This window comes from Macaca mulatta, chromosome 16 (assembly GCF_049350105.2).
Source record: "Macaca mulatta isolate MMU2019108-1 chromosome 16, T2T-MMU8v2.0, whole genome shotgun sequence".
In the NCBI taxonomy this organism is placed as follows: Eukaryota; Metazoa; Chordata; class Mammalia; order Primates; family Cercopithecidae; genus Macaca; species Macaca mulatta.
The window spans coordinates 53,485,653-53,502,832 of NC_133421.1; the positions used below are offsets into that span (position 1 = coordinate 53,485,653).

At 41.4% G+C, this 17,180-nt stretch overlaps 1 protein-coding gene across 1 annotated transcript in view; it reads right to left on the minus strand.

The window, feature by feature from the left end:
• Positions 1-8,109: 8,109 nt before the first annotated feature.
• The window catches only part of ANKFN1 (ankyrin repeat and fibronectin type III domain containing 1), a 390,308-nt gene continuing 381,237 nt past the window's right edge, over positions 8,110-17,180 (minus strand). The window contains exon 19 of the mRNA XM_028836325.2: positions 8,110-11,008. Within this exon, the coding sequence (XP_028692158.2) occupies positions 10,212-11,008 (797 nt within the window). The 3' untranslated portion in view covers positions 8,110-10,211. The remainder of the gene's footprint in view (positions 11,009-17,180) is intronic.

A 17,180-nucleotide genomic window follows, 5' to 3' on the forward strand; every position in this document is an offset into this window, starting at 1 on the left:
TGCTCTCACCCTGCCCCCCACCCCCTTCTCCTGGTTTCATTCGCTCTGACCTCCCATCATGAGAGGTGCTGGTGTTCTTTCTTTCTCCCTTTCTCTTTTTTCAACTACCAGGGCTCTTTCATTGATTTGACCTCCCAAAGTGAGGCAGACCAGGGCTCCTCAGTGGGCTACTCGGGGCTCAGGGCTGGCATGAGGCCAACCCTTGAATCCTGAGATTTACCTCCAGATGTGTGTGCCTCTGTGCTTGTAGGGATGTGTGTATTTGTGTTGTGTGTGAGAGATCTGCATGTATTTGTGTGTTGATGTGTGTTTTTTGTATCTCTGTGACTTTTCTTTCCATGTGAAGAAAATGTATGGATGGAAAAGTTGAGGAGAGGAGATTAGAGGCAAAGAAAAAGGGTGGCCTAAGTCCATAAACCTCCTCCTCTCCCTCTGCCATCAGTGCTTTCCCTGCCCAGAGTCGGATAATTTCAGCTGTCCCTCAACAGGGTCTTCTTATTCCCAAGTTTCTTGGGTCTGTTTTTCTGCGTAGGCCTGAGTCCTGCAGAGAGACCACGTAGTAGAATGGGCATTGGACTCCTATATTAAACTTGAATTCCAGGCTTGGCTGGTTGTGTGATGCTGGGCACGCAATTTTCCTTCCTTTGAGCCTCAGTTTCTCAGTCTGTAAAATGTGGATGATGATGCTACTGCTTTTCACAAGAAGTATAAGGTAGACGATTAAATGGTACTCAAAAGACGACCCATAAATGTTAGCTCCTTTCCTGCTTACCTATTTCTCCCAGGATCAAGTCCTAAGGCAGCAGTTGGGCCTGGCTCCTGGTCCCAGGGAGGAAGCCCTCAGCTGGTAAGGAGGGGTCATGTTCTTCCTAAAAGGGTGGGAGGGGGAAGAGGGTGTGGTCTTTCTTTCCCACTGGGAATCTCCCATCTTCTCTCACCCCCATCCTTCTGGCCTCTGCCAATGATGTGCATTTTCCCCTCTGCACCGGCCTCCCAAACTGACTCATTACCTCGACAGGGTAGCAACTTCCAAAACAAAACTCTTTCAACCAAGGAAAATATAACTATGGAGAGGAAAACATTTCAATATCAGGCCTCCTGGGACCCAGGGAAATGTACTGAATGTTTGTCAGAGAGTGATCATGTCCTGACTTCACAGACTCTGCTGAGGGCAGAGGGAGAACAATGCCTGACACTTGGATCTAGCCAAGCCAAAATGGCCCAAGCAAAGTCCAAGCTGGTGCTCAAGTTGGCCCAAACTTGGAAGAGTCAGATGTGTGTCCAACGTTGAGCTGTTAAACAGACCCACTGTGGGCTGATAAACATCCTTCATAAAGTGGGGCCCAGTACCCTGTTCTACACCAGTCTCTCATCTTCTCCTTGACCCCAAAGGAGATGCCCAATTCAGGCTTGCTGTCTGGCAGAGGACCAGCTTGCTTCATGCCTGGGTTCTGGGAAGTGGCTAATAGAGCACATTCCACACTTAATAATAGTGCCCCCTGGAGTTGTGCAATGCCTTGACCCTTTCTGGGACACTCCAGGGAAGTGATCTTACAGCAGTGATCAGGCAAGATCTAAGAGAACAGCTGGTGGGCGGTGCTGGTGTCAGATTAGATGCTGGGGAAGGTCCAAGGGATATTCCAGACCATATTCGCTGTGATCCCAGTGGCTGGACAGCAAGGAGAGGGGAACTGAAACAGGTGAAATTGTTTTCTGAGAGAGACAGGGGTCAGGTGAGGCAGAAGACTGACCTAAATCTTTCTGTAATGAAAGATTTCTTGTGGGGCAGGGGAATATTGGGGACACTGAGCATGGATTTCTCACAGTTACTTTCTTTCTTTATAATAGATTCAATGTCATCTACATAGCTCCCGCAACCTATGCACACCCCAAAAAACAACAACAACACAAAACGCATCCCCCAAATAGAAACATTCTGAGAATCCCTTCTTATCTCTGATAGGTAGTCAATGTGTGTGTTTTAAATTCATGGAATTTCAAAGCTGAAAAAGAGTTACACATTTTATAGACATCTTTATCTGTAAGTTCAGAGAGGAAAGACACACAAACTCTTTCGCATGAGGCCCAGGTTCTAGCTCAGAGTCAGGCCCTCTGTGACTGTAAGAAAAAGTGTCTTGGTTGCAGTCACAGAGTGCCTGACTTTGCCTTGGGGGAAAGGGTTTGTGTGCTTTGTTGTCCCATTTGGCTGCATTTGCCATTGTTATCTGTATCTGTGTAAATGTCCCCTTGCATGTCTGGCTGTGCAGGGTGTCTTCCACAGAGACAGCTTCCAGTGGCCTTTTAATTTTTTTTTCTTTTCTCAAAGGACCTAACTCAATGGCACGTGGCACTCTAGAAAGTCAGGAGTCCTGGGCCCTAGTTTTCACTCTGCTGAGCCTCACTCTTCTTATTTGTAAAGCGGAGATATACGTTCTCGCCCTGCTAATCTCATAGGGCTACTTGTCAGGCTCAGAAAGGATGGTGCTTGTGAAAAGTATTTTCTAAACATATAGAAGATTGCAGTTATTAAAGCTTGATGAGGAAAATGGTATGTGCAAAAGCAGCCTTACTGGGCATGAGGACAAGACTTTTGCAGGTTTTCTGGGTATGCAGTGGGTGCGGCTGGGCTGAGTGATCTGCATGTCAATCCAGTGGTACCCAATCACTGGGCAAGATATCATGACACTCAGAAAACTGCTGGCCATCTGGAGGTGCATCTTGCACCGTAAGAAAGGGCAGGTTTTTCCCCAGACCCTTGGCTTCCATCAGGTGGTCCAGTGCCAGATTGGACGGTACATTCCCACCCAATCAAGGTACTCTGGAGGTGATGCGTGGGGTAAGTGGTGGAAGTTTTCAGGAAATCCTAAAGAAATACTTTCAAGGTAACCTGAGGGGATAAACTGAGCTTCATCTGAGCCATTTTAGAGAGTTGCAGGCTGGTAGGCATGTGAAAAGGTCTTCATGTCCATTCTTTACAGAGGAATTATGCAAGGTATGGGATTTAACCTGATTTTAAGTGCGCTCTCTACAATTTCTGGTGGTCATCGGTTTATCATTCATTTAACAGATATTTATGTCAGGTACTATAAAATGTGCTGGGGTGGGGTGATGGGTAACAAAGCAGCCAGTTGCTTTTCATTTAGAACATCTGGTCTAGTCTAGTATGGAACTGGTGCCTGAATTCCTGTAGTCAGTATCTAACACTAGTACTTTCTTTGGCAAAATATCTTAATGCAATGTTTGATAGGACAGGCCATTAGAAGGCGCATCATGTAAAGATGGGAATGCCACATGCTACCTGAAGAGGAAATGCATTTGCATGGTCAAAAAATCATTGCAAAGATCTAACTTGCTTGACATTATAATATCGGTAAGATAATTTCCTTATGAATGTTTTTCTCCTGTCTAGGAGTCACTTTAAATTGATAAGAAACTCTTGGTTTAAACTTGCTTACTTCCCTAAAATGATTTCTTTTTATTATAGAGAAGAAGGAGTGATTTCTCGTTGGCAGATAGAAACACTGCATATTGCTTGGCATAACTTATCAAAAGGGTTAGGCATTCCCTGAAGGCATACTTCTCACTTAGCAGGTTACATTTGAAAAGCCTCCTCTTACTCTTTACCTCATTCTCTCCCTACTCCAATACCACCCCAAGAGTGCTCATAGAAGACAGGGGATATTAGAGAAGAATGTCATCTGTTTGGTTTGAAAAAGAGGGTAAACTTTTATTTAGAGAAAGAATTAGGAAAAGAAAGTAATGGTTTGCTTAGAAAGATGACAATTTACAGAGGGAAAACAGCATATTTGGCCAGGACAACAAAACAGCCCTCTGAGACTGTCAAGAAAGCTGACCACAAACATGCCAATAAAGAGTTGAATTCGTCTGTGTGTAAAAGAATTCTGTAACACAGTGTAAGACAAATACGTGGTCCAAAGCAGCACATTTCCCATCCTTGGGAATTCAGGGGAAACTTTGTACAGGTTCCTAGGGTGGAAGCAATCTCTTTGTAGTGTTCTCAAACACAGAAGAAATCTCAAATCTCAGCCAGCGGGAGTAGGGGCAGAAGGAGCTTCATGGGTGTGGAAACAGAAAGGTTGGAGAAATTGAGATGGGACAGCGCATGCAGCAATGCACCGAAGACATTTAAACGTGCATGCAGTGGAGGAAGATGCGAGATTATGATGGCCAAGCTCCTGGGTGCAACTTGGTGAGAGTATTTGCTGTGACGATCTGCTGCTGTATTTTCAATACTTGGCAATAATCAATTATGAAAGAGAAATAACTTGAATGGTACTGATTAATCAAGAGCCAGCTGGTCAGACTTTGCTGATAATTGCCAAAGCAATGCCACAAATGATAATTCTTCCAAAGTTTCAGTGAGGAGATTTTAAAAGCTTAGGCTGAAAAATCTGTGTCTTTCCTGAGACAAGGAAAAGCATTAGGTAAGTCAAATATTAAGAATTCTATTTATTATTGAATCAACATTTTTCCACAGTTAAGACAAATGGGCTTGGAAACTGTCCCTTGAACAGCAAAAAACCTAACGAACAATCAAAAATATTTTTTGACTTCATGCTTGACTTAGATTTCAACAATATTAGGAAAGACATAAAGTATAATTAATGCTTATGAAATAAAGTCATTCCCTCTGATAGCTTAGATTTCTTCTGTCAACAATTTTTCTTGAAAATACACTTAGGCAGGTAAGAAATTACCAAAAATACAGGCCATTAGAAAAATTACCTTAATTCTCATTAATCCCTGACCTCTTATAAATTGGTAGGTTGAGGAGGCATACATTTTACCAGTGCTGTTTTTGACTGAGGGTACTGGACATTTACAATATACATTTAGATTGTTCAAATAGTTTTCAAATGTACATACAATAAAATATTTTTGTTTCAAGAGTGGAAGTCACATTTAACACATCATACATGATCATGATTCATCTGCATATTTACAGAGGTTTAAAGCACACAAAATTGTGCAGATAGCGTACTGAAGTCTAAACTTTAACACACGCTCAGTTGCATACACAGCAACAAGATACAATAAATTCTGAACAAATAACCAACAATCAGCCAGATTGCTATGTACACATTAGGAAGGAAGCAATTAAATACTGCCAAATAAGAATGTCACTTAAATTACTTTTTCTATGAAACATCTCTCTGACACCACCACACACACACGCACACACACACACGCACACACACACACGCACACACTGTTTTAAAAAATCACAAACATCAAACTGATGCTTGTGGTCACATACATGGGATACCCCGAAACATCTGATTTTCACAAGGCAAGAGGCAACACAGCAACTCAGAGTGACTTACAATAATTTGCCAGACTTGGCTTTTGAAAATCAGTCACTGGAGGGTGATTACTGTGAAAGTATTCAGACTTTCATGTCATGGACTGCAGGAAGAGGAGCAAAGAGCCTTAACTAATAGCTTCATTACTTTTGCCACTAAGTTAAACATTGGCTTTTGCTAAAATAAAAAAAAAGTATATATCTGTAGGAGAAAGACTCTATGATAATATTTAAAACAACAACAAATCTCCTACTTCCTTTATCACAATAGAATATTTTTCACAGCCCACCTATACAATTATTAAACAAAACCAATCATCCTTTTGAATAACTGTTTTACAAGGTCATTATTAGTGGAAATAGAATAAATAATTGAAAAAACAAATATAACTGCTGTGTGCAGATGCGGTGGAAAAAGCAGAGACCAGAAATATGGCAAAATCAGTGCTTCATAAACAGTCAATGGATTTTTCTAAAAATACTTTTTGCTAATGGCAAAGTTCAACACCTCAGAAAAAGTCTGTATTAAGATCTTAGAATAAGTTTCCAAGCGGTACAACATGGTTTCAAATACACTACCCTTGTTGTTTGTAAGGCCGCATTGAAGTTTAGCTTAACAGTCATAAGCCACGTGTTTGAACATCTTATGAGAGGTGACCAGCAAAGAAAACAGTTTTTTTCCTTGCTCACCCTATTACCTATGAAGAGATACCATTGCTTTCCGAATAGCTATTTAAAAAATTTCCTTAAAGATATGACCTTGAAGAAAAAAGTCCAGGTTTGCTTCATTAAATCATCTGGAAAAATATTTAGACTTCATAAAGTGACTATGCAACAGTTTGAATTCTCAGAGAGTGTTCTTTGTTAATCTATAGCTACTTTCCCTAATTGGTATGTGATAGCTTAATAAGCACATATACCAAGAGATGCACACTCTTTGCTGTAGCTCTGCTACATACAAAGTTGAGAGAGCTGTAGAAAAATGTTATCACCTTCCTAACGTGTACATTTTCAGAAGTCAGTGAATTCTGTGTCTTGTTGACATAACTAGGCAACTTAAATGCATTGCAGACATACCTAACTTAAGCTGTTAAGTTAGTTCTCCAAGAGAAAGTAAGTACATCTTGGTTGGAGGATGAAGAACCAGAGGAGACCAAGGAGGTATTTTCTGGGATGTCTCCTTGTCTAACAGAGTTATCTTCAAGGGAAGAGCTCCAAACTCACCAGGGCTCACATTTGTGTGGCAGGATAACAATGAACGAGGGGCCAGTCCTCCTTTCCACTTGTCTGGCATGATCTCCTGGCAAGGACATGGTAGGTGTTTGCCAGGTGGCTCCTGGACAAGGTTTCTTTAGGGGAGTACAACAAGGCTTTAGTCATTGCTTTTCATAAAGTGCTTTGGGATCCTTCAGGAAAGAGGACTGGCGAAATATTATTACTAACTTGCTTCAATTTTCAAACCAAATGAAACAATTTTCTCCAGTGTAATTATTGCTTCGAACATTAGTGAATGTTCTTTAAAGGGAATGACTCTCATCTTTAAGTACCTGCTTCTTAAAATACTCATTCCTTGGAGTGAATGTTTTTCATTACTGTCTCCCAGGCACCCTTTCCAATTAAGAGGATGTTTTAGCTTTGTTAAGTAGTTGCCAAACATATACATCTATGACTTGCATTTTCCAGATTGTACTCCCTCAAGAGTCTATACAGTGAGAAGAAATCAAAGATGTAGCCCAACATGCACTATGTCTGCCCGGCTGAGGAGACAGGCTCCTGCCTCTTCTAAGAGATTGTTGAGAAGATGTATGGTGAACATATGGTTACATTCTTAGATCAGATTGTGAGCTTTTTGTGGCCCAGGACTATGTTTCACACTTGATTCTTTGGATCTCAATGGGACTTAGAATCGAGACAGACATATGGGAGAACCTCAATCAAGGATTTTTGAGGATTTTCACAAATGATGAAAGCCAATCAAGCATGTTAGAAAAACCCTGGAAAAGAAGACCTGGGACAGTTTCCTTCAGAGGCTCTCATATTGGATTTAAAAAAAAAGCAAAACAAAACAGTGAAAGACAAAAATCCATTGTATCCAAAATTAAACAAAACAAAAACAATAAAATAAAACAAAATATCCTCAGACATTGTAAAGTCTCTGTAAGTAGGAGATCGGCCAAATGAATAAAGCACTGTGAATTAGAGAACACAGTTGTCTCTCACAAGAATGTATTAATTTAAACTGGGCTCACAAAATATTGCAAAGTGGAGGTATGGGGAAACCTACCTGAATAATAGCTAATTATGGAAGCTATAAAATACCCACTTTTATTTAGGAATATTGCTAATAAAATGCATTTGCAATTGATTTAAGTATGCCCGTTAAAATGTAACATGCATTATTCTTTTTGTGGGCATGCCTTCTTTCCTCACAGAAGATGAAAAAATAACCTTATGTCCCCAATATAAAATAGCAGGTTTAAAATTAATGCTATTTTGGTCCAGTATGCCAGAAGTTACCGACCAAATGAGGGGTCCGAAGGGTGGGTCAGTTTCTGCCTCTGCTGTTTGTTGAATGCCTCCCACCTGATTCAGTTACAAACTTCCTCCTATGCCACCGGAATGATCAGGATCAGGAAATCCCTTGGATTCTTAGTTCTTCACAATCCTAGAATATCATCTCACAAACTCATTGAACAGAACAATCCATTTTATAATTAGAAATAAGTAGAAACTGAGTGCAAATGACTTTGCCATTCTTGTTATTAACTAGGAGGCATAATTTGAAATGTTTTTCCCAAATTTACTTTTTAATTAATTGAGATGTGTATTACATGAAGTTGGTATTCCCTGGCAACAAGCAGCTCTGTAATATTGGAAACTTGTTAGGTAAAGGCTGAATTTGAAATCAGAAGTAGGTAGATGATCTACAAAATAGGAGGCACCCTGTAGACAACAATCAAGAGTTAACTAGGTATGGACCAATTCCCAATGGGACGGCCTGGTATAAAGGGAATGATTCTAGTTCTGATCCTGTCTCTGAGACTAAACCAGCTCCATGACCTTGAGCAAGTCACTTAACCTCTCTGGGTCTTAACTGCCCTACCTGGAAACCCACGACTTAGATGAGTTTTATGGGCCCTTCTAGTTCTAACACTCTCCCTTTCCATGCACATAGAATTCACTTAGACAAGAAAATTGCATTTTAAAATCCTCCCAGGCATGAAAAGGCAGCTGTAGTGATTCTGATCAAGATTCTTTGGGGGTTTCATTGAGTATAAAATCTCTTAAAAAAATAAAGTCTGAGCTCTGGGCTTTAGTTTTCTAATGACCATAGGCCATGGGCCAAATCTGTACCTTTGCAGCAGGGTAATTATTTATGTTTAAATCAAATGTTTTTAAAATGGAAGGGATCAGAATAACATTGTGAACAGGGGACTTTGTATGAACTCCCCTGAGGAGGAATGGTAGAACTCTGTGGACAAGGATAGGGCCATAAAGAGCAATATTTAACTGAAATGCCTGTGAAGCAGAAAAGGATCATTTAGAACGTCAGTGAAGTGAGTGGGTCTTGGCTCCAGGAGCTGAGGAGACTCGTGCCTTTTCTGAATATGCAGTGTGATTTGTCTAATTTGGATTCTTGTGAGAAATTCAGATAGGAGGTAATGAGACCAAAGCAAAATTTCCAGATTTTTTTAGCACATCCTTGGAGTGAACCACTGGTAAGGGCTTCTGAGCATACTTTCTCTGATGCTAATTGGGCCAGATGATTTTGGGGCCAATTTGATGTAAGGAGAGGTAAGATGAAAGGGGAAGGCAGCCACCCTAGCCCTGGACAATCTGACTCTTGATCTATGATGTAGGGTGAGTGGATATGCCTGTGGGATTGTGAGGAGCCCATTGCTGACTGGCCCTATCTGCAGGGCACTTTGTGGTTCAATGACAATTTCATCACCAAAGAATCTGGAGCTGATCCACTATGATTTTTAGAGACACAGCCCCCATGGACTTACATCGCTTAACTTAGAATTGTAAAGGAAATATATTTCTGCCCATGTCTCTCTCCCTCCCCTGTCTTATCTGTAATTTAGGCTTTCACTTTGTTTAGCCATCTCCTTGACCCCTGTAACAATCTATGGTTCATTTTCATGCCTGGATGGGAGCTGGGTATACAGGAAGGGCTACTTTCTGTCCTATTCTGTCTTTGCAAGATAGAGCTGAAAGAGAAGAATTCTCTACTTTTGTTTCTGGTGGTCTCCACATACCACTATGCGAAGAAAAAAAGGCCTGTCAAGGCCTATTTAATCAGATAAGTACTGATGGATAAACTGATAAGGTGAGCCCTGAGAACTCTGTACTTTGGAATGACCTAGTTTAGCTGACAGGGAACCAAGGTCAAGCCCACTTGACCCCAGTGCCCTGGAGACACAACCTGGTGTCTTTCCCTCAAACTCTTCTGAAGGTTTGGAATGGAGGGAGAAAGGATGCTAATCTTATTTTCATTTATGGAACTTCTCTTCATCAATCACAAACTCGTGAAAGAGCCCTAAACCAGGGGTCAGATTACAGAACCAGCTGCAGAACAGAGCATCTCTCTTTGGGCTGGCCAACTTCAGTCATAGGTGCCACCAACAGGGTGGCATGTTTGAGTCATTGCATGTTGTATTCCATGTTGACACAACAACTCCCCCATGCCCTTTCTAGGCTGAAGTGGGAATGGCACTGGCAACTCTGGCCTCCACCCCCGACTCTATCTAAAAAAGGAGGACCCTGAACTTGTAACCTTTGGATTTAAAACATTCAAAACTCTTGAAAATGAATGGGGTCACAGTGGGGCAGGATGGAGGTAAGGGTGTAGTGATGGAGGGGTGGACAGCCAGGATAGGTCTCCCTAAAGCATGCTGCTGAGTATTTCTGACACGGGAGAGGCAGTGGGGCCCCCCTCGCTCACGTCGGGGCCTGTGGGGCTGGGCAGGGTGCTGCGGCCTCCAGAAGGCGGGCTCAAGCCAGCCCATGGTTTTTCGTCCTGGGGCACCAGGGCCGCTGTGTAAGGCTCCACGTAGAGGCGGCGGACCGAAGGCCTCGCGTTCTGGAGACTGCTGTTCCGCTCCTCAGGAAGACTGGCAGCGTGGGCCAGAGTTAGGCCCCTGGGACCATCAAGGGCAGGGCCGGGCCGCTTGGCCTCCTCGGGCTCCTGGGCCAGACCACAGGCCCGGGACAGGTGCTGTGTGTAAATGCCCTCAGAGAGCGATAGCGACTGGGTCTCGCTGTGCATTCGCAACCAGCGATGATGGCGGCTGAAGCCGCCGTAGTGGGGGTGCTTGCCTGGCTTCCGTTTTCCCAGGAAGCCTAGCGGCGGCCGCGCACCTGACACAGTCTTGGCGTGGTTCTTGGGTGTGAACCCGGTGAGGGTCAGGCTATGGAGGAACTCAGCACATGAGCGATCGGGATTTGGGCCCTCGCCCTGGGGATCCTGGCCGGGCCCCAGTGGGGTTTTCACGTCGTGCACTTGTAGGACGTCGGGGGCGCTGCCGCTTAGGCCAATAAGGGTCTGCTGCGCAATGTCGTGCGATGACAGGTAGACGAGGTCCAGGTCTCGGGGGCTCAGGGCATCGCTGGAGTCATAGTCACTGTCGGTGGGGAGGAAGACTTCTGAGCAGCCTTCTTCATCAGAGCAGGGCTGTGAATCTGCGAAGCCAGAAACTGATGTTAGGAAAAATACAGTCTTAGCTGGAGCCCGCTTCACAGGCATAGGATCAGTGCATTTGATCCCGCACTTAGAAGGGTCCTGTGCTTCGTTTAATGCCCTGCTGTCACCTCCTGAAATGCTTACACATTTTGAACAAGGGTCCCCACAATTTTCATTTTGCACAGGGCCCCACAAATTGTGTAGTGGGCTCTGGTCTTAGCGGGAGGAAAGGAAAGAGAGGAACTCTGACGGGTCCAGCCCAGACAGAAGTAGGGCAACCTTCCCTCATTCCCATCACACACGCTTTTATTATTAGCTGGGCAGCTGCGGAGAGGATGAAACAAGCTAGAAAGCTAAATGTTATTCATTTATTCATTCCCTATTATTTCAGAGGTGAGTTTTGCATTTGACAAAGTAGCAGGAATTTAAAAAGGTGAACGAAGAAGAGGAGACGCCAGTGGTGGCAGTTGATAAACCTGGCTTCAAATCCTAGCTGCCGTCCACCTCCATATTCTGAAGGACTACCTTACTCATTAAAAAATACAACAGTTAATTGAAGAAAAAGCCCACATTCTAACCAGGTTACAGTTAGTCTGCTGATGGTGGAAAATCAGACATGATTATCCTCGGAATATTGCAAAATTCATGGATAAAGTTTGATTTGTTTGGGAGTCAGTATCAAGGTTTCTTCTATTTTAGGGACTAGAACTGGACGGAATGCTTTTTTTTCCCTTACTATAGGAGATGATGTGCATACTTGCTCTTAATTGGCAGGGCAAGATGTCAGTTTTGCCTTTTCACTCCTGGTTGTTACCCAGTATCCATTATCCAGTATCCATTATTATTTGTTTAGTTACAAAATCTTAATTTTAATTGGGACACCAATGCACTTATGTAAAAGACCACCTTTTTTCAGCTTCCCCTGCAGCTAAGCATGGTGATATAATTAAGTTCTGACCACCGAAATGGAAATGGAAGTATAGTATGAAACTTCTGGAAGGCTACATATAGGGACCTGGCTTAGCTGGGTCATTACATTCTTTCTCTTTCCTTCCAGTTTACCTGTAACTAGATGTGTTGGATGAGGTCATGGAGCGACCTTGGAGATAGAAGCCACATGCTAGGATGGTGGGGCTGAAAAATAGAGCTTGTTGCCTGAAGACCATTAAGTCTGCATATCAACCCTACTTGTCTCCTTTTGAGCTTCTTTCACACAAGACAGAAAGTACCTTGTGTTTTTGACATTCTTATTTGGGTTTTCGGTAATATAAACCCAAACTTTATCTTAACTGTTAGAAACCTAAATATCCACCAAGAGGAGTATGGCTAAATGAACTGTGGTGCATCTGTACTATGGAATACTATCCAGCAGCTACAAAGGATGAGATCAATTTATATGTTCTTCAAATAATGGCTACCAATAAAAGGATTCCCTCTTCTGCCTTTTTGAGTTCTACTGATCTGTTCAAGGTTTTCCTCAAACAAAACCTCCATTAGGAAGCATCCCCCAACTGTTGGAGATATTTAATTACTCTTGGGGCAGAGATATTTAATTCATCCATTCATTCACAATGAAGATTCTATATTACTTGAGATCCTGCTGTAATAGAAGCACTGTACTTGGTTCTTGAGTGGAAATAAAATTAATAAGAAATTATATCTGTCTCTAGGGAGTTTACTGTTTTAATGGATGTATAAAGAAAGTATGCATCTGTGAGACTGTGGCAGAGCATAGGTTTTATAAGAGAAGTTCAGCAAATAAGTGCAGGTATGTAGGAAAGAGGGATTATATTTTATTGGGACAGGATTGATGAAATACTCTATCATTTCATTTATTTTTCTCCTTCCATTCATTCATCTCTATGTCTATATTAATTTATGTCTTCATCCACTTTAAAAAAATGACTGGAGGTAGCTTTTAATAGCAAATATGCAAACGATAAAAGGATTAGAAACAAGAGAGGAAGAAGAAAGAGCACAAGTAGTCCTGTTTTAATATTACATGAGTTGTATAAAATGTTAAAATTGTTGGGGGCTGAGGGAAGGGTGCATGAGACTTCCTGTATATTTCTTTGTAATCTTTGGGGTCTATAATTATTTCAAAAACCATTTTTAAAAACAGCATTTAATTTTTAAAAAGGTAGGGTGGAACCAGAGGAGGGTACTGAATGCTTAGATAAGGAGTTTGTACCTTATTTTGTAGCCAGTGGGTAGTCATCAAAGAATTTTGCAGAATTGACAAGATGAGAGCTATGATTTAGGATAGTAACTAGGATGTAAGATCAACTTGCTGAGGAAGAGATAGCAGGGAGGCCAGCTGGGAAGCTGTGGTCCAAGCTATATTTTCCCTCCAAAAGTTTATCTTGTTCAGGCTGTGGGGCTAAGCAAGAGCTGTGGTTGTGTGGAAGAAAATAGAAGTCCAGGAAAGTCATTCATGGAGAGATGTTTACGGAAGAGTTATTTTGTGCTAGACAGACATGGTCTCTTCTTTCAAATAGCTCAAAGAGATTGGATTAGACAGTAAGTCAGAAAACACATAAGATTAATTTTGGGTAGTGTGAAGTTCTGTGAAGACAATGAAAGTGGATTTTAACTAGACAGTGACTTAGGAGGAAGATGCTTTTGATAAGGTGGCCAGGGGAGGAAGCATCACTGTACAAAGGGGAGTCTAGGTGAGAACTCAGTGATCAAAGGAACCGGCTATATGAAAGTTTTAGGGACAAGTGTTCCAGATAACTGGGAGAAGTGAGTGTATAGGCCCCAAAGCTATTAGTAGATATCAAACTGTGATTCCTAGGAAGACAGGAAATTAAAGGAGTTAAATTTCAGCCTTGATTTGGATTGGGTGGTAGAATGGATGGTAAGTTTAATTTGGGACAGGTTGAGCTGAGGGAAAGCCAAAACGTCAAGGAGGGGATGAACTGAGAGCATGTGGGTAGCAAAGCTGAAGGAAGGTATTTGTGAGTGTAGAGAAGAAGAAACTATTGGAGAGAGAACGGTTGAATATATGAGTGGTGAGGTTGATGAGATAATAAAGAGGGGTGATCAATTGTGAGCACCAGTGCTGGCATTGGTGCTTAGTGAGAAAGAAGGAACGACACATTGTCCTTAGAGGTAAGTGGTTAGGAAAGAAGAAACATATTTCCAGGTTAAAAGGAGAGAAATGTATAAAGGCCTGGGCTCAATAACTTTGATATTCTTTAAAAAGCCTTAGTACTTTTTCCAATCTTTAGTGGGAAAAATAGGACACTGCAAGTAACAGGATTTCAAAATTGTTGATTGTTTTTGATGATAGCAGGGGTAGGTGCCTTAGGAGTGAGGAAGAAGAGAAGATAACTGAGGATTTGAAATTGGACTTGAAATAGGACCCATCCAAAGAATTCGTAATTGACTAGTTGAACACCCTTCTTCGGTTATCTGATCAGTGCGTTCAGCTGTGTGCATGTACTTGTGTGTATCCACAATGGTAATAAACAATATCCGACATTTACTTAGTACTTACTGTGAGCCAGCCATAATGCTAAGAGCTCTAAGTGCTTTATTTTGTTTAACACTTACAGCAATTCTCATTTTGCCGATCAGAATACTGAAGCTTAGGCTTATCAAATTTTCCAATTTGTATTCTTGATAAGTGGTAGAATAGGCAGCCAAATGTAAATCTGTCTCACTACAAAGACTTGCTATGCTGCCATCCACCTTAGCATTTCCATGACTCTGTGTGGAAACTTCCTGAGGAGTGGCACTTAGTTCATCTAATTCACTTTTTGTGGTACACAGAGTTAAATTACTTAAACTCTCAGGGCTTCTTGACATTGCTGCTACTAGAGAAACATACTAGATCTTGTATTAGTTTCCCGTGGCTGCTGGAACAAATTACCACATACTGGGTGGCTTAAAACAACAGAAATTTATTCTTTTACAGCTCTGGAAGGCAGAGTTTGAAATCAAGGTGTCAGCAAGGCCACACTCCCTCTGGAGGCTCTAGGGGGAGAATACTTTCTCTTGCCTCTTCCAGTTTCTGGTGGCTGTTAGCATTTCTTGTGAACATGCCACTGCTATCTCTGTTTCTGTCTTCTCATGGCCTCTCTTCTGTGTCTGTGCCTTCTTTTCTGTCTCTCATAAGGGAACTTTTCACTGGGTGTAGGATCCACCCATACAATCCAGGATGATCTCATCACAAGATCTTTAATTACATCTGCAATGACCCTTTTTAAAATAATGTCACATTCACAGGTTATGAGCGTTCAGGCATGGACATAGTTTTTGGGGGCCAGGAGAAGACTGATAGTAAAAATTACTAGAACTAGAAGTAACCACCGTAGTATGTGACACTTTCAGTCCATAGTCAAGCACTTTGCAAAATCTGTCTGTATTTTGATCTCCCAACACACGAATAGTGAGAACGTATTGTTGGGAGGAAACTAAGGAGTATATGAAATGTGCCTTAAATGAGCTGACAGTCTAATATTTTAATGGAGTATCATATTTTAAGACCCAATCTCTCAAGGAGAGGCTGTATTGTTTCCCCCAGGTGGAGTTAACTGCTCAGTTCTTTTGCCTCTTAGAGCATTTTAATCTCTGTAACTGCATTTACCAAGTTTTATTATAAATTATCCATTTTCCTATTTGTCTTTCTCATTGGACCATGAACTCTAGGGAGCATGCAATATGTATGTCTTACTCATCTCCGCTTAGTAAATATTGAGTAAGTCAGTCAACAAAGGAATGGACTAAGGAACAAATCAACCAAAGGGATGTGTAGATTCTTTTGTATTTCCCAGATCATATAGTCTGAACATGGATATATGAGTGGACTATGAGGACCTCCCAACTACACTGTGTCTTAAGCATCATTGTATTATTAACCTCTTGTGCTATAAATGGTACATAGAAGACTCTCAGTAAAGCATATTGAGTGGAATTGAAACTGAAACAAATATTGAAATCTGGGAGCATAATGAATAGTGATATTTGACTGTCTCTTAGAAATAATACTAAAAGCAAAGCATCCTGAAAGGATCTAATTTACTTAATCTACCATAGATTCCTGAAAACAATCACCCAGATAATTTTGCTTTATCTTTGCTGATATTTGACTGAAGAGCCAGCCCAAATATAGCAGAAAGAACAATTGTCTTAAAATTAGACAAACCTGGACTGAAGTCCTGTCTTGCTACCTACTGCATATATGATCTTGAGCAAATCACTTAGCTTCTGTGAACTGGTACTATGAATAAGTACTATGAGGAGTAATTTAGTTTGTTAAAGATACTTTAAGTGGGCTGGGTACAGTGGCTTACACCTGTAATCCCAGCACTTTGGGATGCCGAGGCAGGTGGATCACTTGAGGTCAGGAGTTCGAGACCAGCCTGGCCAACATGGTGCAACCCTGTGTTTACTAAAAAAAAAAAAAAATCCAAAAATTAGCCAGGTGTGGTGGTGGGCACCTGTAATCCGAGCTACTCGGGAGGCTGAGCATGAGAATCACTTGAACCTGGGAGCCAGAGGCTGCAGTGAGCCAAATTTGTGCCACTGCACTCCAGCCTGGGCAACAGAATAAATCTCTGACTCAAAAAAAAAAAAAAAAAAAAGATACTTTAAGTGCCTTAAAAACAGAAGATATTAATATTATTGAAATTCTCTTTACCCTAAATACAGAATAACATATTAATATCATTAAAATATAAACCAGTAATCAGATATATTTCAAGGTGAGAATGTTGTTGATAATAAAGGTGAATAATAATTTCTTGTATGGTATCTTCTGCTGGTGATGATCTAGTCCAGTAGATTTCCTAACCTACATTTTAGAGTGAATTAGTGAGTGATATAACTGATTTACTGTAGCTCCCAGAACATGAGAGATAGGAGATTTCGTTTCAGGAAAGATGGGGAGATGACATTTCAGGAAAAACTATTGACTCAGAGCTTCTCTTGATTTCAAGAGAAGACCTAGTTATAACCATAGTAACCTAGGAAGGAGATGCAAAAGAGCTTGAATATTAAGTGGTAAATATTATCTCCTTGGTTCATGGACCCACACTTGGGAAACACTGCTGTAGTGGGAATCTAAATATTTGACTTGCATGGTGATTGTATTATTTATTAGAAGACTTAGTGGAACCTATTGCTTAGGGTGGGATAACCCCTCCCAGAACAGTCTGGGAAAAT